This window comes from Dipodomys merriami, unplaced genomic scaffold, assembly GCF_024711535.1.
Source record: "Dipodomys merriami isolate MVZ:Mamm:240054 unplaced genomic scaffold, mDipMer1.0.p SCAF_15, whole genome shotgun sequence".
Lineage (NCBI taxonomy): Eukaryota > Metazoa > Chordata > Mammalia > Rodentia > Heteromyidae > Dipodomys > Dipodomys merriami.
Genome location: NW_027202826.1, coordinates 11,234,338 through 11,257,562, shown reverse-complemented (window position 1 = coordinate 11,257,562; position 23,225 = coordinate 11,234,338). Strand labels below are relative to the sequence as shown.

At 45.3% G+C, this 23,225-nt stretch overlaps 1 protein-coding gene and 1 long non-coding RNA gene across 9 annotated transcripts in view; one reads left to right on the top strand and one right to left on the bottom strand.

The window, feature by feature from the left end:
• LOC138826888 (uncharacterized) overlaps positions 1-1,460 on the top strand; it is an 87,128-nt gene extending 85,668 nt beyond the window's left edge. The window contains exon 3 of the long non-coding RNA XR_011371888.1: positions 962-1,460. This is a non-coding gene — a long non-coding RNA (uncharacterized lncRNA). The remainder of the gene's footprint in view (positions 1-961) is intronic.
• Positions 1-23,225, bottom strand: part of Trim2 (tripartite motif containing 2) — a 109,672-nt gene that overhangs the window by 25,789 nt on the left and 60,658 nt on the right. For 5 of the 8 annotated variants that reach the window (XM_070022227.1, XM_070022223.1, XM_070022231.1 and 2 more), the window contains exons 2-6: positions 17,295-17,479; positions 12,444-12,681; positions 5,863-6,014; positions 4,077-4,257; positions 2,508-3,231 (exon numbers count right to left, since the gene is read on the bottom strand). In XM_070022227.1, coding sequence (XP_069878328.1) covers positions 2,508-3,231; positions 4,077-4,257; positions 5,863-6,014; positions 12,444-12,681; positions 17,295-17,428 — 1,429 coding nt within the window. In that variant the 5' untranslated portion in view covers positions 17,429-17,479. The remainder of the gene's footprint in view (positions 1-2,507; positions 3,232-4,076; positions 4,258-5,862; positions 6,015-12,443; positions 12,682-17,294; positions 17,480-23,225) is intronic. The other 3 variants (XM_070022230.1, XM_070022224.1, XM_070022229.1) reach the window with 1 other exon arrangement.

Sequence of the window (23,225 nt, the reverse complement as noted above, 5' to 3'; positions counted from 1 at the left end):
GACCCCAGATCTCTAGAAAGCAGAAATCTCCAGAAGTCATTCAGCTACAAGATATGGCTCAGTGTCTCGCCTCCACCCACGTCATGACCAATTTTAAACTTCAGAGAGAGAGAGAGAGAGAGAGAGAGAGAGAGAGAGAGAGAGAGTGTGTGTGTGTCTCTCTCTCTCTCTTTCTCTCTCACTGGAGCCTGAGGAAGCAGATTCCTGTCCTTCTGCAATGATTCTAATTCATTTTCTCCCTCCCTCCCTCCCTTCCTTCCTTCCTTTTATGGTGAGTCAGAATTCAGACCCAGATCTGTCCAGTTCCAGATAAGAGCCATTCATGACTCAGCATATGGCTCAGCCTTTCTATTCATCTTTTTTTTTCTTCTAATTTTTGGCTGGAAGCAAAGAGTAGGATTTTAATGGAAAATCAATTTGTTACTAACACCAGAGATCCACTGGGGTCCTTTTCTTTAAAAAAAAAAAAAAAGAAAGAAAGAAAAAAGAAAAGAAAAAGAAAGAAAAAAGATAGCCAAAAACAAGTAAGTATGGAGGGAGCCTTATAACCTCAACAATCTCACAAGCAAAAACCACAGACAAGCTGGGCGCCGGTGGCTCACGCCTGTAATCTTAGCTACTCAGGAGGCTGAGATCTGAGAATCGCGGTTCAAAGCCAGCCCGGGCAGGAAAGACCATGAGCCTCTTATTTCCAATAAAAACCACTAGAAAACCGGAAGTGGCACTGTAGCTCAAGTGGTAGAGCGCTTGCCTTGAGCTGAAGAGCTGAGGGACAGCACCCAGGCCCAGAGTTCAAGCCCCACGACCAACAACAACAACAAAAAAAACAACACAGACAACAGCTCTCACTGAACTTCTATGTGGGTCAAGCGGGAAGCTTGAAGCACAGAGCTGTTCTTAGTTCTCAGAACTGAGAAGCCGGTGTTTTTTCATTTTCATTTTATGATCATGGAACATGAAGTTCAGGAGAGCGGAGAGATCTGCCCAAGGCTCAGATAAGCGGAGGAACCGGAATGGCAGACCTGGAAGGCGCTCCGTTCTGCGTCCGCCCCAGCTGTCCTCTACACCCACTACCACACTGATGGCCGTGCCAGGTATGAGGGCCTTACTGGATGAGCGAGTTACACGCCATGCCACAATCTTTACCAAGACTCAGCCTCAAGTACTAACGTGCAGCATCTCTGCCCAGGAATGTTCCAGAGACATTCTATGGGGAAAGTTCCATGGGAAGAACAGTTTTGCCAGTGCTGCCTGCCAGCCCTCCCTGCCTCAGAGATCCACAATGCACACCAGCAGATTCTAAAGGCACTGGCCAGTTCTGCTGTCAGAATATTTCCTTCCTTCACTTAGTTCTCTGAGCCACAGCTTTGCTTGTCTACACGCGTCAGTTATTTATCTGTAGAATACCCTTTTAGATAGTTATCTAGACAGAAAAAGGAGAAGGAGGCAGGCTGGGAATACTTGTGGAAACTAACTAAAATGCATATTTTTAATTCCCCTTAAGAATGATGAAGCCCTTTGCCTTTTACATGTAGTGTGCTTTCTACAGAGAAATAAACAGTTAAATAAACTAGAGGCAATAAATCAGGAGGGAAGGGCTATTTACATTCCTGACTTTCTTGGCTCACTGGCACCCCAGTGGCTTCATTCCCAACCCTGCCCCAACCCCATCGGCTCCCCCCCTTCCCTCCCTCCACCTTCCCTCCCTCCTATGGGGTTCTACTACAGCTATGCTCAACGTCTGTGGCCCTCACAACTTACAGTGTGCCACTCTCTGCCCCTCTCCAATGCAGGAGGGTGACAGAGAGCTGTAGCCCCCCGAGACACAGCCACAGCCAGAATGGTAGATTGTGTAGAAACACAGCTAATAGCTCATACTTCTAATTCTAGCTACTCAGGAGGCTCAGATCTGAGGATCCTGGTTCAAATCCAGCCTGGGTAGAAAGGCTATCAGAGTCTAACGTCCAATTAATTACCAAAAGCCTGAAGTAGAGCCATGGCTCCAGTGTTAGGGCCTCAGCCTGGAGGGAGAGCACTAATGGATAGACAGCACCCAGGCCCTGAGTTCTAGTCCTAGTGCCAGCACATACACACAAAACAAAACACAAATTGTCGGGGATGATGAGCCTGTGGCTGACCCCGCCTGTAGGCTCAGCAGAAGTGCTCCAAAGCCCTATGGGAAGGTGGGGGGTGGGGGTGGAAATTGACAGATCATAGGTAGTGCTGGGCTTGCTTTGGCTTTTCTTTTTGTTGTTGTTTTTCCCTCCTCTCTCTTCTTGGCTTATTTTCAGTTTCTCATTTTCTACAGCCAGCCTGCCCGAGAGGAGAAAAGGAGCCTGCCTAGTTGCCTAATAAAACAAACCGAGAGTTTCCACCCATTCAGGGAAGAGGTGCTGGGCTGGCACAGACCCCATCCTCCCCTGGACACCCCCACAACCCACCCCACCCCCGGCCCACCCCTCCATGCCCCCCCCATGCCGGGCCGGGCCTGACCCCGCCCTGCTTACCCACTCGGCAGATCAGGTCGTCCTCGATGGGGTTCTCTTTCCGCTTCCCGGTGCTGTACATGCTGGCCGGCCGCTTCACGGCCTTCTGCTTGACGTGGCCGCTGCCCGGGGACTTGACGCGGCGCTTCACGCCGTCGGTGGTGGGGGACACGTCGGCCGAGCGGATGACCTTGAGCTTGAAGGGGCTGCCGCGGATGTGCTGGTCGTAGAGGCGCAGGGACAGGGTGAAGTCGCCCTCCTTCTGCACGGTGTACAGGAACTCGTAGGTGCCGTTCTTGTTGTCCAGGATCTCGCCGTCGGCCACGCTGCCGTCGGGGGTGCTGAGCTCGGCCGTGAGGTAGGCGTTGCCCGTCTTGCACAGCTCGCCGTCCTTGTCCTTCGTGGTGATGGTCACCGACATGGGCTGCCCGATCACCGTCTGCCGCAGCCCCTCGCCCGTGGCCACCGTCTCCGAGGCCACGGCGTTGGTGGTCAGGATGGTCCCCAGGTTGTGGATGGACTTCTTCAGCCCTTCCGTTTCCACCAGGAAATCCAGCTGGTCGTTCTCCCGCGGGTGCAAGGGGAAGTCTTGGTCGGCCAGTTCGTTCAGCTTCTCGCTCATCTGCTTCTTCACCAGCAGCACCTCGGTCTCCGTGCCGTGGTTCAGGGCCTGGGCTGTGAAGTTGCTGCAGCTCTTGATGCTCTCCTGGCCCTGCAGCAGCGTGTCCAGCTGCGACTGGAGCACCTGCGAGGGGGGGGGCGCAGTGGGGAGGGGTGCTGAGTGCTCCCGCCCCGCCTGCTCCCTCCTCCTGCCACACCGCCTGCCTGGGGCTGGGGCTACACCCCATCATTGCATTTAACCCAGTGAACCCAATGCTCATGTAAAAACCCAAGGCTGCTACCTACCCCCAAGATTTGCCTTCAGCCTGGCCCTGGTTTCACCAATCCCCCCCACCCCCCATCACCCATGTTTTTCTTGGGGCATGTGTTTGCATTGGGACACACAGAAGCTTATGGATGTGTCATACCTGACAAAAAATGTTTTGCAATTCTAAAGTAATTTTCCTAAATATTCAGAGCTCCCCCCTCCCATCCCACCCCACCCCAGACAGCACCTAAGCACCAGAAACCAAACGCAGTCTCCACCTGAATACCGGAAGCTTTCATCTGTGGTTTTGTGAGGTGAACAGCAGAGTTGAATGAACAAAGACTGCTGCTGAGAGTTTGCTTTGAAGTTGACTAACAGGTTAGTGTGGGTGAGAGCAATTAAGAGACCATCCCACATTATAATTAAGAGACCATCCCACATTATAATTAAGGAAGGAAAAGAGTCCAGCTAAACCCTAAACCCTGAACGCATGACATCGTATTCAACCCTGCCTTTTATCAAATAATAAATCCACACATAACTAGGAGGGGGGGGAGTCAAAGTGGATGATTGCACTCAGTGAAAATGAGTTCACTGTATCACAGTGACACTTAAGGACCCATCTGAAACCCCTTAGATGCTGCTAGGATACAATAAACCAGTGCTGTGGAGCCCTCCTGATGCTTTGTCTTGTACAGGGAATCCAGGAACAAGAGCCTTACTTTGTGTTTGAGGCCATAGTTGACTTCCAGTTCCATGAGCAGCACACTCTTGCGCACGTTCAGCGTCTTCTGCAGCTCATCGAAGGTGGAGTGGATGTCATCCACGATGCTGGCCTTTTGATTGGTCAACTGATGAATGATTTCTGAGATGAACTGAAGAGCAGAATCTATTTCTGGGAGCCTAAGGAAGAAATGTTAAAGACCATAACATAACATCAAACTGGAACTATTCCAAAGTCTATCCAAATGCTCTATGTTGTCCAAACAATACATCAATGCTTTATTTCTATTCTTTTTATCATCTCTAAAAAGTAGTCATGGAAGAAGGCAATGAATGAGACTTTGAGGGTCTCCATCAATTTCAATCTACCTTCAGTCATCTAATTGTAATTACAAAGACTTAAATCTCTCTGAGAAGCCATAAGAGCCAGGTAATTGTTGCACTGTGGATGTTTAAGAGGACCCTAGCCTTTCTAGTGCCAGTAGCATCTTTCCATCCCTAGCTGTGACATCAAAAACTGTGTATAGGCATTGTCATATGTCCTCTGTGGTGCACACCATTCTAAAGACACAGGTGGGGTTTTTTTCCAACTACATATAAAACCTCTGCAAATTCAGTTTCCTGGGAAGTTCTAAGTTTCCTAGCTCTTTTACTGAGTATAGAATAATAAGAGATTTACTGCTTTGCCTATTTTTCCCTCTCAGTCTTTTTCATGCATAGCATAGCTACTCTCTTCCTTTACGTGCCTAAGAAAGAAGCTGGAGGCAGAAAAACACAAGAAGCACTGAACAATCACTGCTCAGTAGCACTGGACAGGACTCTAGCAAAAAGGAGCCAGTCACTGCTGTCACAATGGGTATATGCGTAGGTGAAGAAGAGCAGCTAAACCGAGCATGAGGTGGCTCATGCCTACAATCCTAGCTACTCAGGAGGCTGAGATCTGAGGCAAGGATCGTGGTTTAAAGCCAGCCCAGGCAGAAAAGACTATGAGGCTCTTATCTTCAATTAATCAGCACAAAGTCAGAAATAGAACTGTAGCTTAAAATGGTAGAGCCACTGTAAGGTGCCGGTGGCTCACCCCTGTAATCCTAGCTACTCAGGAGGTGAGGATCAAGGTTCAAAGGCAGATGGGGAAAAAAAATCCCTGTGAAGCTGGGCGCTGGTGGCTCACGCCTGTAATCCCAGCTACTCAGGAGCTGAGATCTGAGGATCAGCCTGGGCAGGAAAGGTCTGTGAGACTCTTATCTTCAATAAACCACCAGAAAACCAGAAGTGGCACTGTGGCTCAAGTGATAGCACGCTTGCCTTGAGCGGAAGAGCTGAGGGACAGCACCCAGGCCCAGAGTTCAAGCCCCACGACCAACCAAAAAAAAAAAGTCCCCATGAGACTTTTATCTCCAATTAACCATTCAAAAACTGGAAGTGGCACTATGGCTCAAGTGGTGGAGTGCTAGCCTTGAGCACAAAGAGGCTCAGGGAGAGCGCCCAGGCCATGAGTTTAAGTTCCAGTACCAGCATGTGCGAGCATACACACACACTCAGACACATACACACTCTGGAGCTAATGGGCTCCATAGAAGCCTTAGAACATAGAGGATGTTGGATTCTTAGAAGGACAGGGAAAGCTTCATTACTCATTCGTGAATGACTGCAGACCCATGATCAGAGAGGAATGTATGGTGACACAAAGATGGACGCGTGGACGGTAACAGGAGACAGGGACAGCGCCCCGGCCATCCTGCACAGGGCCCAGGGACAGGTAGGGAGCTGTGGAGGGAGTCACACCTTTTGTTGACAGCATCCAGCTGGACCTGAAGGGAGGCCTTGTGCTGCTCCACCACGTCCTTGAGAGGCACTGTGGGGTGCTCCACATGCTCCCCCTCTGTGCACTCGCCACACATGGCGGTCTCGCAGGACTGGCAGTAAAACTCCATCACCTGTGAGTGACACAGAAAGCATCCAAATTTGGGAACACAGTTTTAATGCTTTCCTCAGGAAGCACAGTCTTTGCCTTCTCTCCCTTACTCGTCATGTCCTGTTTGTGTCTCATTTAAAAGCAGAAATGGAAGAATAAACTTTGAGGTGACAGGTGTCAAGTAACTGGGAAGCCCAACTCCAAAGCTACTGGGATGGCCACAAAATCTACTTTTTGGTGGCTACTCTCTGAGGTGAAACCGTACAGGGCTACAATGCTCCAACTTTTTGATCTTCTGACCTCTTTACAATCTTCATAAATTATCAAAGACTCCAAGATATTGGGGCTGGGGAATCTAAACCAGGACCTAAGCTGAGCACATGCTAGCAAGTGCTATGCCACTGAGCCACACCCCCAGTCCTATGCATTTGCCATACTGAAAACTGAAATATAACCCATGTTTGCCATACCAAAAACTGAACACAGCCTGTGGCTCATCCAAGTAATCCTAGCTACTCGGGAGGCTAACATCTAAGAATAACAGTTCAAAGCCAGCCTGGGCAGAAAAATCCATGAGACTCTTATCTCCAATGAACCACCCAAAAGTTAGAAGTGGAATTGCAGCTTAAGTGGTAGAGCACTAGCACTAACCTTGAAAGAAAAAGTTAAGGACTAGTGTCCAGGTCCTGAGTTTGAGACCCAGTACTGGCACAAAAAGTTTTTCTGAAGCACAAATATTTTAAGTACTTAATGTATCACAAGCAGTAATAAGTCCATTCAAATATTAACATGAATAATGTAACTTATGGAAAATATATTTGCAAAGCAAAACTTTTATGAGGAACATGGCATTGTTTTTTTGTTTTTGTGACTCTGAAGTATCTGACTCAAAGAAGCAAGTTGGATTCTCATATTTGTTTCTCATTCCTTCATTGGAAAGCACACATCATCTGGAACATTCCCCTATACATTTTTGAGAGAATGAAAGTGAAAAAGCCAAAGAAGACCCACAAGGAAGGTGGGGTCTCGCTTTGGAAATACTCATTGTTTGGGTCGTGGATGGGCTGCACTGGGCAGTTTTTACCCGTTTCTCCTGTTATTGAGCTTAATGACCTCACGCCAATGACTTAACCTCACAGTGTCTCAACTCCAACTCTGTCAAATGGGGAGGATAACAGGAACCTATCGTTTAGGCTGCTATGAGAATTAAGTAGGTTACTGATACAGTAACTCCATAATGCCTGGCATGGGCTCAGGATGGTTTTAATAAGCAGTAGCTCTTGTGGTAATGACAATGACATCATTGTAATGACAATGACATCATCAGCTGCCTGAAAATAAATCTTATCCTGATGGTGATAGACACTTAGTAATAACATAGCATAAAGTCTGAAAGTTACCTAGTTATTCCCCTATTCTTTCAGCTGGGAATAATGGATTTCCAAAGCAGAGTGAGAGAGAGAGAGAGAGTGAGAGAGAGAGAGAGAGAGAGAGAGAGAGAGAGAGAGAGAGAGAGAGAGAGAGAGAGAGAGAGTGTGTGTGTGCGCACGCGCACACGCGCACGAGCGTGAGAGCCATGGAACTTGAATTTAGGGATTGGGTGCTGACCCTGTTTTGTGCTAAAGGCTAGTGCCTGCGCTACAGATCCACTTCCAGCTTTTTTGGTGTGGCTTCCTGGGCTAGCTTTCCACTTCAACCCTCAGATCTCAGCTTCCTAGTAGCAGGATTACAGGCGTGAGCCACTAGCACCCTGGCCCACAGCACTTTTTGAGGAGAACTTTCTCTTGGAAGTACAATGCAGATACCAACTAGGGCATAAATCCTAAGACAGCTGGATGGATTTTTCAGGGTGAATGCACCCACCAAGCACTTTTATTTAGACCCCATTTATGAAATATAAGGTTTTAAATGCTTGAGCACAAGCCTGGCCCACTCACAGGCTAGACAATGCCTGCATATATTAGGTATTCAATGCTTAGCCATGGTTCTGGCAGCAGGTGCTAGAGCAACCCAAGGGGCAAATCTCCTTATTAAGGCTCACTATTGTACATAGCGCCTTCCAAATTCAGTGAACCATATTCAGATAAAAGTCCTTCAAACTATCTGCAAGATCATTTTAGATTTCATGAGGCATCACAGTTTGAAGAGGGAAAACAGTAAATTAAAGAGCACATATAATTTGGGAGGGGATGTTAGGTGTCAAAGGCTGATCCTATAATTCTAGCTACTCAGGAAGCTGAGAGTTGAGAATCATGATTCAAAGCTAGCCTAGGCAGGAAAATCTGTAACATACTTATCTCCAATTAACCACCAAATAGCTGGAAGTGGAAGTGTGGCCAAGAGCTACAGAGCCAGCCTGAGTAAAAAAAGCTAAGGGACAGAGCTGAGGCCTTGAGTTCACGCCCCAGTTCTGGCACCAAAAGAAAGAAAGAAAATAAATAAATAAATATGGGAACATTACTGATAGTTTTACGCCAACATATTGGATAAATAAAATGGAAAAATTCCTAGAAACACACAAACTGCCAAAACAGATTCAAAGAAGCAATAGAAAGCCCAAATAGACTTACAATTAGAATCCAGCAAAAAGCCTCATTAGTGAGTTCTATCAAGTAAGAATTGATACTATAAATCAAAACTGATATGGAACCTTTCCAAACTCTTCAAAAAACAAAGGACAAAATAGTACTCCCTAATTTATTCTACCAGGCCAGTATCTTCCTAACACCTACAATATCACAAGAAAATTATAGACCAAGGCCAGGCATGGTGGGTCATACTTGTAACTCCAGATACTCAAGAGGTAAAAATCAAGAGGCTCTCAGTTACGAGGCCAGTCTGGGCAAAAAGTGAGCCCCAGCTCGACAAATAATCCGGGCAGGGTGATGCACACTGATGATCTGAGACACTTGGATGCCATAGACTGAGGTCACATGATATCCTGGGGCAAAATCAAGAAAAATAACGAGGGCTTAGAAGGTGGCTCAGTGGTAGAGTGCTTGTCTTGCATGCATGAGACCCTGGGTTCCATCCCTCAGCACCACATAAGCAGAAAAAGCCGGAAGTAGAGCTGTGGCTCAAGTGGTAGAGCACTAGTCTTGAGCTCAGGGACAGCGCCCAGGCCTAGAGTTCATGCCCCATGACCAAAAACAAAAAACCAAAAAAACAAAAACAAAAAACTAAAGTAAAGGGCTGGAGCATGGTTTCGGTGGTAGAGTATCTGCCTATCAAAGTGTGAGTCCTTGAGTTCACACCCTAGTACTTCAAAAAGGAAGAAAGATGGAAAAAGAAGAAAAGGAAAAGAAAATGATATATAGACCAATACCCCTTATAAAAATAGTTGAAAAGTCCTTTGGTAAATACCAGCAAAAGGAATCTAGCCACATATTAAAAGTATCAGACATTCATGAACAAATGATCTTCATCCCAGGGGCGCAAGGAAGGTTTGCGAGTGAAACTCAAGACCCGCAGTCTCCCACATTAATAAAAGGAAGCGTCTGCATAATGGGTATACCATTCCTCTCCAAGGTCATGAAAACGCTACAGAACGAGACTGTAATGTTTGCACTGCTTTATGAACCACTAAGTGTATACTTGTAGGTGGAGAAGATGTTGAATTTGATATTATGTGTGTTTTACCTTAAAAACAATATGAACAAAAAATATTTTTTTTTTTGTCGGTCGTGGGGCTTGAACTCTGGACCTGGGCGCTGCCCCTCAGCTCTTCAGCTCAAGGCGAGCGCTCTACCACTTGAGCTACAGCGCCACTTCCGGTTTTCTGGTGGTTTATTGGAGATAGGAGTCTCACGGTCTCTCCTGCCCGGGCTGGCTTTGAACCGCGATCCTCAGATCTCAGCCTCCTGAGTAGCTAGGATTACAGGCGTGAGCCACCAGTGCCCGGCTGAACAAAAATTTTTTAATGAATTACAGCCTTGAAGAGACAGCACAGACCTGGGTGGCTAACCCCTAGTCTGCTGTCCTAAACACATCTTGATAGCAAAGGCTATGATGTCATGTTTAAGTGCAAACAGCTAGTCACTCTCAAATGCCCTGCTGGGTTCTGACAGCTGGCCTGAACTGGGTGCTAATGGTGGGGAGGGGTGTGTGCCCTGCAGAGCTCATCCATCCCCTCTCGTCTTCCCCCTCACCCCCCAGAGACATCATTGTCCCCATGTGTGCCCAGAGGCCAGGGTGAACTTAGTGTTGCTGAGAGGTAGTTATCAGATATGTCTATCAGCAAAAAATAGTCAAACTTCACAACCAACCATTGAGGTTGATCTTGGGTTGGTGGGGAGCAGGACTTATTACTGGCAGGGCATTCTTTTCTTTCTTGTTTGTTTTTGGGGTACTGAAGTTTGAACTCAGGGCCTAGAGCTTGCTTGTGTGGTGCTCTACCACTTGAGCCGTGTGCCCAGCCTTGCCTTGTACTAGTGATTTTGGAGAAAGAATTTCATCAATTTTTCTGTCCAGGCTCCCTTCAAATCGAGATCCTCACATCTCAGCCTCCCAAGTAGCTAAGATTATAGGTGAGCCATGGATGGCCTCACATTCTTGAGGACATCATACTCTTTGCATGACTCTACATCCTTCTTACCAAGTGCCTAACTGAGCAGTGGTGTGACTTCCTGATCATTTATTTATGTACCTAGGATCATAAAGCACAGGCTGGAGTGTTAGCTTTATGTGCCAAGAACCTCATAGATCAAGCTGGGTGCTAGTGGCTCACACCTGTAATCCCAGCTACTCAGGAAGCTGAGATCTGAAGATCATAGTTCAAAGCCAGCCTGGGCAGGAAAGTCTGTAAGACTCTTAGCTCCAATTAAGCACCAGAAAACTGGGAATGGAACTATGGCTCAAAGTGGTAGAGCACTAGCCTTGAGCAAAAGAGCTCAGGAACAATGCCCAGGCCCTGAGTTCAAGCCCCAAAACGGAGAAACAAAACAAAACAAAACAAAAACTCATAGATCACTGTCCATCCTTCCACTTGGACAATACCATAGCAATTTAAAGAGAAGGCGTTGTGTCACAGCACTTAAAGCAGATGACAAGCTTTGTCATCCACCAGTGCTAATCAGCACCTGCCCGTTAGAATGGCAGCACCCTGCTTTGCTTTAATTACCCTATTTCATTAACCTTCAGATGCTTGACTTGTCTTTAAAGATTTGCCCAAGGTAATTAACTGCAGCAATTTATCTGGAATATTACATGCATTTGTCTTGACTACACAATGAGGATCCCTGTTTCAAAGCAGCAGTGTGAACTCCTAAATTTATGTTAAGATCAAACAACAGAAGGATTTAATACACTTGCTGCCAATTTTCCAAGGCTGATTGCCACTTCATAAATTTTATGATTCCAAGGAACCCTAATGACTGAGCTCAACACATACTTTAAATATCTTTGCTCACCTCTGGGAGGGTCAAAATCTTTAGATTGCTTTAACCTTTAATGTGACCGGATGAGCTACACTGGGGAGAGGGGTGGGTTTGGTGGTACTTAGGGACCTTGGGCTTGCTAGACAGGGAGTTCTACCACTTGAGTCATGATCCCAACCCTAAGAAGAGTTTTAACCTAAAGAACCCTTTTAACTTGCCTGCAATGAACTTATCTAATAGATTTTCTATCTATCAGCCACCCAAAGGTCTCTGTTGGTGAGCTATGCTCAGAAATACACTTTAGGAATTCTTTTCTAAGTCTTTCTGGTAGTAACCATAGACTTTGCTTTCACCTTTTCACATCCCAAATTGAAACCAGGTCTACAGTAGATCTCCTGATACTGTGAAAACTGACTTCTCTAGCAGGTTGGGTCTGCAGAGGGGAACCTTTATTCTGCCAAGAGTCACGTAGATAACCCTAATTAATAGCATCCTCCACAGGCAGAGGGTAGCAGGAAATTGACAAGAGAATGATGCACCAAATGATTTCTGAGGCCTTATAGAACATGGTGGCTGGATGTTACTAAGGAGTCAGGTGCCCCTTGTATCTGACAGAGATGCCTTCCCAGAGCTAGTATTTAGTATCAGAGCTCTAAAGAGACAGCCCGAGCAGTTCACCCAGAGCCAATGTGAGGAATGGCCACCAAGAACGCTCAAACTAATAAGCCAGGCAATGACGGCTCGTGCCTTTAATCCTGCTACTCAGGAGGCTGAGAGCTGAAGACTGAGGCTCAAAGTTAGACATATATGCGGATCAAGACTTGCCTAGCTACTGACTTTCTCTCCTGAGGATGCCGACAACACATGCTCGGTAGACACCATGAGGATGGTTCTGTTATTTAGATAACTCAGGCCAGAGAAAGTGAGCAGATGAAAAATTAGGAACAAAATCAATCACTTTTTAATCATGACTCAGGTTTCCGCGGGAAGCCTGTTTTAATCAAGAAATCTCTGGTGTCCCCAAAGGCCACCCCACGTCACAGCCGCCATGCTCCGGGGCCACGTCTGTCACTTACATTGCCATCGTGATTGGGGCAAGAGAGAGGCTTTCCTGCAGCCACAGCGGTGACGGTCTCCAGGATGGAGGACTCCTCGATGTTGCTGCCTGGCGTCCGCTGCAGCACATCCATCAGGTTTGTGATGAAGAAGTTGTTCTGGAGGGCGGCCACCCCTTTCTCGGGCAGGATGGAGGTCTGGCGGCACACGGGGCACGAGAGGGTCAAGCTGTGGGCGGGAATGTAGTTCTGCAGGCACCTGCGGTGGAGCAGACAGGGCACACTCAGCACAGAGTGCTCACCGACGGTGATAGCCAAGCTACCAAGTGATTTTATGGCTTTTCTGTAGAATCTTTCCTCCTTCCTGCTGTGTTCTACCGAGGACAGAAGCTAGCTGTCTTCACACTCACCCTGTCCACTTACTTTCTGACATAGAGTCTTACAAAGTTTTTGCCTGAGCTGGTCTTGAGAACTATGATCTTCCAATCTCTACTACCCAAAAAACTGGTGCCTAAGCCACTACACCCAGTTATCTTCCCTCACCTTTTTGACTCCTGGCCCTCCTCCTGTCCGTTCCTTCTTTCCTGAGTTAATAAGGTTGGAGTTTTTCAAGTCTATCCTAAGAGTGGTTCTCTTCTTGTGACATTACATTCATGAATACATGAGTGTTCACATATTTATATTGCTTTCCACAGATGTCTGCTCTGAGCTCATTACCATGCCAATGATCTTTGACGGCTCAGATGTCTCACAGGTTTTTTTGTGGGTTTGTTTGTTTTTGTTTTGTGTTTGTCAATCATGGGGCTTGAACTCAAGGCCTGGGTACTATTCCCTTTGTTCAAGGCTAGCACTCTGCCACTTTGAGCCACAACTCCAGTTCCAGTTTTCAAAAGGTTAATTGGAGTGAAAATCTGCTCCAGCTGGCTATGAACTGCAATCCTCACATCTCAGCTCCCTGAGTAGCTAAAGTTACAGGCATGAGCCACCAGTGCCCAGCCATTTCATTTTTTTTGGGGGGGGGGGTCCGGTCGTGGGGCCTGAACTCTGGGCTTGGGTGCTGTCCCTCAGCTCTTCAGCTCAAGGCTAGCACTCCACCACTTGAGCCACAGCGCCACTTCCGGCTTTTTTCTGTTTGCTTATGTGGTGCTGAGGAATCGAACCCAGGGCCTCGAGCATGCAAGGCAAGTGCTCTACCACTGAGTCACCTTCCCAGCCCCTCATTTTCTTTTTAATGCCTACAATGGGGGACCTCAAACTTGTCCAGCTTGCTTGCTCACAGCTGGTACTCTGCTACTTGAATCATGTCTCCAGCCTAGGATTTTGCTAGTTAATTGGAGACAAAGTCTCAGACTTTTTATGCCTGGGCTGACTTCACATCTCGATACTCTGATTTCAAGCTTTCTGAGTACCTGGAATTACAGGCATTAGTCACCAACATCTGACCTCAGAGGTTCAATGTTCCCCAATCCAAGCCAATGATCTTCCCCCAAAATGTATCCTCTTCATTCTTCACGCCCAATCCATCATAAAATCCTGCCACTTACTAAATGTCTCTCCATCCTCTCCCATTTTCTTCTTCCCCAACCCATTAAACCTTCCTTAGGCTTCTGCAACAGTCTTACACTCTAGGACTCTGGTACCCCTTTTCCATATGTCAAAGTGACATTCTCAGAACTCAGAATCATTGAATTCTCCCGCTCCTCCACTTGACACAAGATCCCTGCACTTACAATGAAGATGAGAGGCCATAGAGGGTGACACGGAAGGCCCACTTCAATGACCTTACACATTTTCTGTCATTTCCCCTCCTGTGGTGCATAAGAGCCCCTCGGAGCTGACATTCTTCCCAGTGTCCTGGCTCCTCCCTACAGCATGCTCCTTCCTCTTACTCACTCCCTTTCACTTCATTTTAACTCATCTTGAGGGTTTGCTTAGCAACCACCTCTGAAGCAAATCCTTCCCTGATGAGGGCCGAGGCCTCTATGGACTGGGGCACTCCTGCCCCTGGCTTCCTATCACATTCATCTAAGTGATTAAGGAACTCGCAACTTCTCCTCTGTGAGGACATGACAGTGTCTAGCTTTGCTCTCCTTCCAAGCCTTGTTGACAGTGTTGTGGAAGACAACTGTGACCCAATTGTGAAGATGCCTCCAGGTAGCCTTAGCAAAGGTACACACGTCATGCAAAGGGTCCTGGAGTTTGGTGTCTTAACAAGGAGAATGCTGTGAGGTTCTATCTCTACAGAAATGAAATCTTTCTGTTCTAAGGAAAGTGATCCAGGGACTTGAAAAGAGATCATTCCAGCATGCACATTGTTAGTACAATCCTAACACATAGCACTCCATACAGGGAACTCCAAATCTCCACCACTAACAATGAAATGGAGCACATAAGTGGTTTGGGCCAGATCCAGGGAAGTTCACAAGGGTTGGTTCTCACCTGTCAGAGTAAGGAAAGAGACCTCCCAAAGTAGACTCAGCAGGCCCTGAACACAAGACAGGAATGGGACTGCTCTGCCAAGCTTGGATCGAGTGGCTCTCAACATGGAGCATGCCAGGAAGGCCATGCCAGCTACTACAAACTGAGTTATGATCTCACCATGTGAATACAGAGCATTAGAACACTCTGCTGGCATTCATGTTTAAACCATATCCATTAGGTAGTACAGAAAGAAATTACACACTCTACTCAATTATTTTGGAAAATGCATTGCAAAGCACTTAAGCTAATGCATAAACTGAATAAAATAGAAAGCATGGTATATTACACATACCATCACTAAACACACACACACACACACACACACACACACACACACACACACACACACACACACACACACACACACACACACACACACACACACACACACACACACACACACACACACACACACACACACACACACACACCAACCCCAAGCATATAAAAGCCCACAATTATTACTAACAAATCTACTTTCTCTCTCCACTCAGCACCACCATCAAAGATGTGGTTATTCTTTTGCATTTGAGATCCTACAGCATAAGTCAACTCAAAAAACTTATCAACAGTCAGATAACAAATGTCCATGACATTTGATGGGGTAAATGGAATGGACACACATTTGAAGCCATTGGAAATACTGATTTCCTGTTCTACAATAGGAAGCATTTAATTAATAATAACAGAGCTGGGTGCCAGTGGCTCATTCCTGTAATCCTAGCTATTCCTGTATTCCTAACTAAGATCTGAAGATCACAGTTCTAAGCCATCCTTAGCAGAAAAGTCCATGAGACTCTTATCTCTAGTTAACTATCAAAAAAGCTGGAAGTCGAGTTGTAGCTCAAGTGGTAGACCATTAGCTTTGAGCACATAAACTCAGGGATAGCACCCAGTCTCTGTGTTCAAGTCCCAGGGCCAGCACAAAATTAATTTAAAAATGTAATAATAAGCTGGGCACTGGTGGCTCACACCTGTAGTTCTAGCTACTCAGAAGGTTGAGATCTGAGGACTGCAGTTCAAAGCCAGCCAGGGCAGGAAAGTCCATGAGACTCTTATCTCTAATAAACCACCACAAAATAGGAAGTGGTGCTGTGGCTCAAGTGGTAGAGTGCCCACCTCGAGCTGAAGAGCTGAGGGACAGCGCTCAAGCCCAGAGTTCAAGACCCACGACCAAGAAAAAAAAATTAATAAAATGTTATACAACATTAACTACCATTTTATTATTTTAAGTAATTCAAAACAGTAATTTTAAAAATTATAATTACTAGCCAGGCACTGGTGGCTCACATCGGTAATCCTAACTACTCAGGAAGCTAAGATCTGAGGATCACAGTCTGAAGCCAGCGAGGAAAAAGAAAGTCCATTAGACTCTTATTTCCAATTAACCATCAGAAACTTGGAAATGGGGCTGTGGATCAAGTGGTAGAGCGCTAGCCTTGACCACAAAAGTTCAGGGACAGTACCTAGGCCCTGACTTCAAGTAGTTAAATTAGATGACAGGTGAACTAAGTACAGCAAACTTTTGTGTATGATTTATTAAATGGTAAGTTAAACAATAGAGTAAAATTATATTTTGATGATTTAACACCCCTTTCAAAAATATACCTCCTGGGCTGGGAAAGTGGCTCAGTGGTAGAGTGCTTGCTTCGCATGCATGAGCCCTGGTCAATTCCTTAGCATCACAGAAGCAGAAAAAGCCAGAAGTGGTCCTGTAGCTCAAGTGGTAGAGCATTAACCTTGAGCTGAAGAGCTCAGGGACAGCGCCCAGGCCCAGAATTCAAGACCCACAACCAACCAAAAAAAAAAAAAAAAAAAAAAGCATACCTTCTCAAGAAGGATAAAATGAATTTTTATATGTAAATTATAGTCAAGCAATTTATAATCTTATAATTTTTTAGCTTTTTTTCTTCATCTAAAACATCATAGTATCCAAAAATGACATTACTCTGTGTCTAAGTATCTTTAGGGTAAAAAAATCACTGTCCTTTGAGATGATTCCTAACACAGGCAGGTTTCTTACTTGATCTGTTGCAAAAAAAAAAGAAATGACAGATTTATAATTGAAAGTTCCTCTGTGAGGAGGAAAGATTGAGGGCCACAAACTGCTTCACAAAGAATAAAGGGAAAATTAAAGTTCTTTAATCTAAAAATACTTATGTAATGCCCCATCTCCTTTGGAAATGTGCCAGTGGCTACTGGTTTGCTTTGGTCTCATTGTTTGCAATGAGGTAAGTTATTGGCGACCCATGATTGGGCTCCCAGATGTCTGTCAACAGCACAGAGATCCATTGTCTCCCGTGTGTAATGATAGAATCCTGGGAAAGATCCCTGAGCAGACGGTGAAAGTCAGTCCAGGAAAGTCCTGCTCCCAACACCCAAGAGGCTTACCTCTCGCAGAAAGTATGCAGACAGGGGAGGACTTTGGGATTCTTGTATCGTTCCAGGCATATACTGCAGATCAGAAACTGCTTGTCAATCTGGCGTACCACAGGACTGGGGATGCTGGTGCCCTCACTGGCCATCCTAGACCACTGACATGGGGGGCCGGGCGTCCTCGACCCTGCACGCTGCTGCTGTCAGAGAGAAAAGCCAAAAGGGCAAAAAAACGTGAGCGTCAGACAAGTCAACCATGGGCTCTTTGCCTCCAGCCATCTCATCACAAATACAGGCATTCTACATCCGGGACTGCAGCAGGACCAGAGCCAGCCCTTCATGCTGTAGAAGGAATAGGGAGAGCGGCTTGGTGTTTGTGGTATAAGGCAATAAGAGAAGCACATGTTTACCAGCCAACAACAGATTAAAAAGGGTGTGTGGGAGCAAGATCTATGCTTGCTGAGGAGTCCATATTTATACAGGCATATCTGCTCATACCTTCAGCTTTTGCCTTTTATATTCTTACTGAATTCAGTGTTCTCCTATGTTTTGTTCTTGAAAGGACCAGACTATGTTCCCTAAATATACCTCTTTGCCCAGGATCATTGTGGACTGAAGGTTGCTGACAAATGGCAGACACACAAGCAGCTTTCTGTCTCTCCCTTTTTCCTTACTATGGGCATACATTTCATTTATCAATTTATTTGTTTATTCATTTATACTGGGGTTTGAACTCAGGACCTTGAACTTGCTAGGCAAATGCTCCAATACTTCAGCCATACCTCCAGGCCTTTGTTTTTAGACGGAGATTCCTATATTTACCCACCTGATCTCGGGTCTCTCCCTTCCAATTCTGGAACTATAGGCATGTTGTGCCATCTGTGGACAACTTTTTCTTTCACAAAGGAAATTTCCATTTGTAAAGGTGCCCCACCCCCCATTCCAAGAAAAGTGGAAGGCTTTTACCTACGGGAGACTAGAAGGAGAAATCTCACTAAACAAACCTCATCTACCATACATTTCCTCATCGCTTCCCTCAAGTTACCACTCCCTAGGGTCCAATACACCCTTTCCTTTGTCTAATTGCTCTCCAGAATTTATCACCCATTATAAAAACAGTATATAAGCTCCCAAGCCTAATCACCTCTTTGGGTTTTCATTACTTTTCTAAGACACTCTTGTGTATATATTAAAATACTGACCTCAATAAAATCTGTATACCTTTTTCTCCTGCAAATCTGTGCTTCATTTAATTCACAGTTCTCAGACCCCTAATCTGAGAGTAGAAAAGAGGTTTTTCTAACCCTACATACTTTTTTTTTTCTTTTTTGGGGGGGTCCAGTCGTGGGGCCTGAACTCTGGGCCTGGGCACTGTCACTCAGCTCTTCAGTTCAAGGCTAGCGCTCTACCACTTGAGCCACAGTGCCACTTCTGGCTTTTTTTTTCCCAGCCCCATCCCCTAGAGACTTTTATCTCCAATTAGCCACTCAAACTGGTAGAGTGCTAGCCTTGAGCAAAAGAGCACAGTGCCCAGGTCTTGAGTTCAAGCCTCACAACCACAAAAGAAGGAAAGAAGGAAGGGAGGAGAGAGGGAAGGAAGGGGGAAACTACTCGGGAAGCTGAGATCTGAGGATCACAGTTCAAAGTCAGCATGGGCAGGAAAGTCTGTGAGACTCTTATCTGTAATTAAGCACCAAAAAGCTGGAACTGGAATTGTGGGTCAAAGGGTAGAGCCTTGGAAAAAAAAAAAAAAAAAGTTCAGGGACAGTGTCCAGGCCTTGAACTCAAGCCCCAGAACTAGGGAGGGACGGAGGGAGGGACGGAAGGGAGGGAGGGAGGGAGGGAGGGAGGGAGGGAGGGAAGAAGAAAAAGAGAGTATTGGTATTCATGTGTGTATATTTGATTTGAAGGTCTGGGAAAATATTAGGAATCATGCTAGAAAAGATGAAATTAGGTCTGGGAAGGTGGCTGAGTGGTAGAGCACTTGCCTTGCATGCCTGAGACCCTGGGTTCGATTCCTCAGCACCACATAAGCAAAAAGAAAAAAGCCGGAACTGGCACTGTGGCTCAAGTGGTAGAGTGCTAGCCTTGAGCTGAAGAGCTGAGAGACAGGGCCCAGGCCTAGAGTTTAGGCCCCACAACTGGACTCCCCCCCCCCAAAAAAGATGAAATTAGAAGACAAAAGAGAAGGAAGCTGACAGCCCAGGCTTATCATTAAGGAGGGGGAGTTCTAATGTAAAACCCAGAGGCATTTATAAACTTCCTGGGTTCTGGCCCAAAGGTGTTAGCCAAAGAGGAACTAAAATTCACTTCTTACTTTTCTAAGTCTTTGTTTTCATATCTAAAACCCCCGCTACTCCAAAGGGAAATGTTCTTAATTACAGTAACAACAAGAAAAATAGTTAACCTTCAATATGATTTTTAGTAAAAATTAATACTACTTTTTTCATTCTGTGGATAAAATAAAAACAAAAACCAAACCTATACACAACCACATCACTCCCAGGCTCAATCCAGAAGTGTGCCAGCATGTAAACACAGGCTTGTATGTCTTCAAACTCCCAGCCCTCCTCCCTGCCCAGAGTTTGTGTTCTAAGAAGGCCATACAGTGGAAGTTTGGTTTATATATGAACGACACTTCAAACTGATCTGTGTTTGAAGCTAGGAAAATGCCCTATATTTATAGTACCAAACAATTCTACACCTTCTAAAGGAAATACTCTTCCCCAAATATTAATGTTTTTTTACCATAAAAAATGTAAAGTATTTCAGCTTGTATTAAGAAAACTGGGCTTAGCTATTTGAGTATAGTTACACACATGACACACCCATTTCCATACTCTGGATAGGCCATAAAAGAGTATAAGAAATAGCACGTGCTCTCCAAGAATATCTATCATCTTCAGCCTTCAGAGGAAAGTACTACAAGGGTCTCTAATTAGCCAGCATTACCCTCTAGACTTTCTACAGAGTGCCTCCCTCAAGAACTAGAGAAAAACATTCATCGATTGGACTCAATGTGGCTAATCTCTTAGGAGCTGAAAATGTTGGCATGCTATCTGCTTTTTAACCACATCCCTATGACCTCAGGATAGTGAAGGAACAGACTTGCCTCTTATAGATCAGGAAACCAAAGCTGAAAGTCTAAATGACTTTCCCAAGGTCATCTAGTAAAATCAGGGAATAAAAAGGCTCAAGTTTCAAGTTTTCTGCCTTATGCCACTCAACTCCATGATATCTAATATTGAGTGTAACACTACACTTTACTGGTGTGTGTGTGTGTGTGTGTGTATGTGTGCAACAAAAATGATGGCGTTCTTACTTGATCAGCATTAAAGTTTAAATAACAGAGAAAAGTAGCATAGCCACAGGGCACAAAAAATTCAATTGCTTCATTGAAACTTCTTTGTATAGCTACTGAACAATTAAAAATAAATACGTAAAATGTTTAAACTGACAGTAATGGTTAGAGAGATCCTACTTTTGATACTCAGCATCTCCCAAAAGAAACAAAGAAAAATGACATTACATTTGTCAATTCAAATCTGCTAACACACACACACACACACACACAAAACTTTATTTTGAAATTTTTCTTATTACCCTTTACTCTGGTTTTCTTTTTTTAACCTTAGAATTTTAGATTCAAAACAAAGAAAAACATTTATTGTATTCCAATAATATATGTTGTCAAATGAGATTTCTTAAGCCGCGATTTTTATGCTTTAATGCTCAAACAAAACATCTCATTCTAAGGTTACGGTAATTACTCTAGTAGATGAGGATAAGTCTTTGTTAATATTGTTTATTCAGATGTTAAATTAATTATGCTTACTCTGAACACTAATTTCAAATTGTGGGTAATCACAGATCTATCACAAGTGACCTGTTGAAGGCACTGAGATTTTTAGAACTCCCAGAATCAACATAGAGCCTGGAAACCCCTAAAGACACCCCAATGCTTCCCAAACTACAGCTTCATACCCGAGACAAGCGAACAGCGCAGGCTTCCTAGAGGAGCAATGTGCTAAGCAGAGCGGAGGCACTGAATGCATCATTGAGCCCTACAGGAAGCCCCACCACACTGAAAATGCCCTCAGGAATATGCCCCAACTCTGCCACAGCCTTTAATCAAAGAGCTTGGGTGCTACCTGCTGCTGCTTTCCTAAACTAGAAAAGCAGTACATATTTATTTAGCTAGTTTCTCAGCTGACCCTTCTTTTCCCACTAGAGTTTCTGTGAAATGCTAGTGACCCATCCTGCTCACAGAGGAAGCAGGAAACAGTGCAGGTTAATGAAGAAGCCTGAATAGGGTCTGCCCTTGTGCAGGACTAAATTCAGGATGCTCAGTGCCCTCAGTGCATTTGGTGTCTCTAGATGCACAGCTAATATCTACCACGTGGACAACAGGTTAATAGAAATAATAGAGAAATCAAGGAAGAAAGTTTTTTGTTTGTTTAATGTATTCTGTTTTGTTTTTGTGTGGGTAATGGGGGCTTGAACTCAAGGCCTCTTGCTCTGGCTTGGTTTTTCCTCTCAAGGCTGGCAGTCCATCGCTTGAGCCACACACCCACTTCTGGATTTTTACTGGTTTATTATGGAAGTAAGAGTCTCTCAGATGATGCCCAAGTCAGGTGAGTTTTTTGTTGTTGGTTGTTTTGGGGTTTTTTTGTGGTTTTTGTTGTTGTTGTTTTGTTTTTTTAATACTGTAACAAAAAAAAGCTAGGCACTAGGTGCTGTCCCTCAGCTCTTCAGCTCAAGGCAAGTGCTCTACCACTTGAGCCACAGTGCCACTTCCGGTTTTCAGGTGGGTACTTGGAGATAAGAGTCTCACGGACTTTCCAGCTTGGGCTGGCTTTGAACCGTGATCCTCAGATCTCAGCCTCCTGAGTAGCTAGGATTACAGGCGTGAGCCACTAGCGCCTGGCTAGTTTTATTTATTCATTCATTCATTCATTCATTCATTTATTGTCAGTTGTGGGGCTTGAACTCTGGGCTTGGGCGCTGTCCCTCAGCTCTTCAGCTCAAGGCAAGCGTTCTACCACTTGAGCTACAGAGCCACTTCCGGTTTTCTGGTGGTTTATTGGAGATAAGAGTCTCACAGTCTTTCCTGCCCGGGCTGGCTTTGAAATGCGATCCTCAGATCTCAGCCCCCTGAGTAGCTTGGATTATTACAGGCGTGAGCCACCAGCGCCCAGTTTAGTTTTATTTTTTGACACAAGGTTTTCCCAAGTAGCCCAGGCTGGAAAGCCATTGGAAGTCTTCCTGCCTCAACCTGCTAAAGGCCAGGAATAATGGTATATACCACCACGCCCAGGCCAAAGAACCATTTTTTAAATGCTGTAGTCAGCATCAGATTGATATTGCTGCTAGCTAGCTACAGAGCTTTCATGCGGCTGACAGCTGAGGTTCCCTGTAGATGTGGAACAGCAGTCCTCCTCACCCATGTGCTGGCTCACCCTTATCCTGTCCCCAGTACCCAGCACTTGTCACCTTCTCCATGGACTCCATGTTTGTGGCTTCCTCCTCCATTCATATATTGAAGCACTAAACTCTGATGATGGTATTTGGAAAACAATCAAGTTATAAGGATGGAGCCCTTTTTAGTGCCTTTAAAAAAAAAAGCAACAGGAATGCTTCCTTCCCTCTTTCCCTCCCTACCTCCCTGGCTCCACATGACGAAACACAGAGAATAAGACCATCTGTGTACAACCCAGAAGAGATCCCTCACCAGACCAGCACTCAGACTTCCCAGCCTCTACAACTGTAAGAAATCATTTCTAGCAGGCCCCAGTAGCTCAAGTCTGTAAGCCTAGCTACTCAGGATGCTGAAATATGAGGATCGCAATTCAAAGCCTGCCAATAGAAAAATCCATGAGACTTTTATCTTCCAATTACCCACCCAAAACCCTTAAGTGGAGCTAAGTTCAACTGAAAAGAGCACCA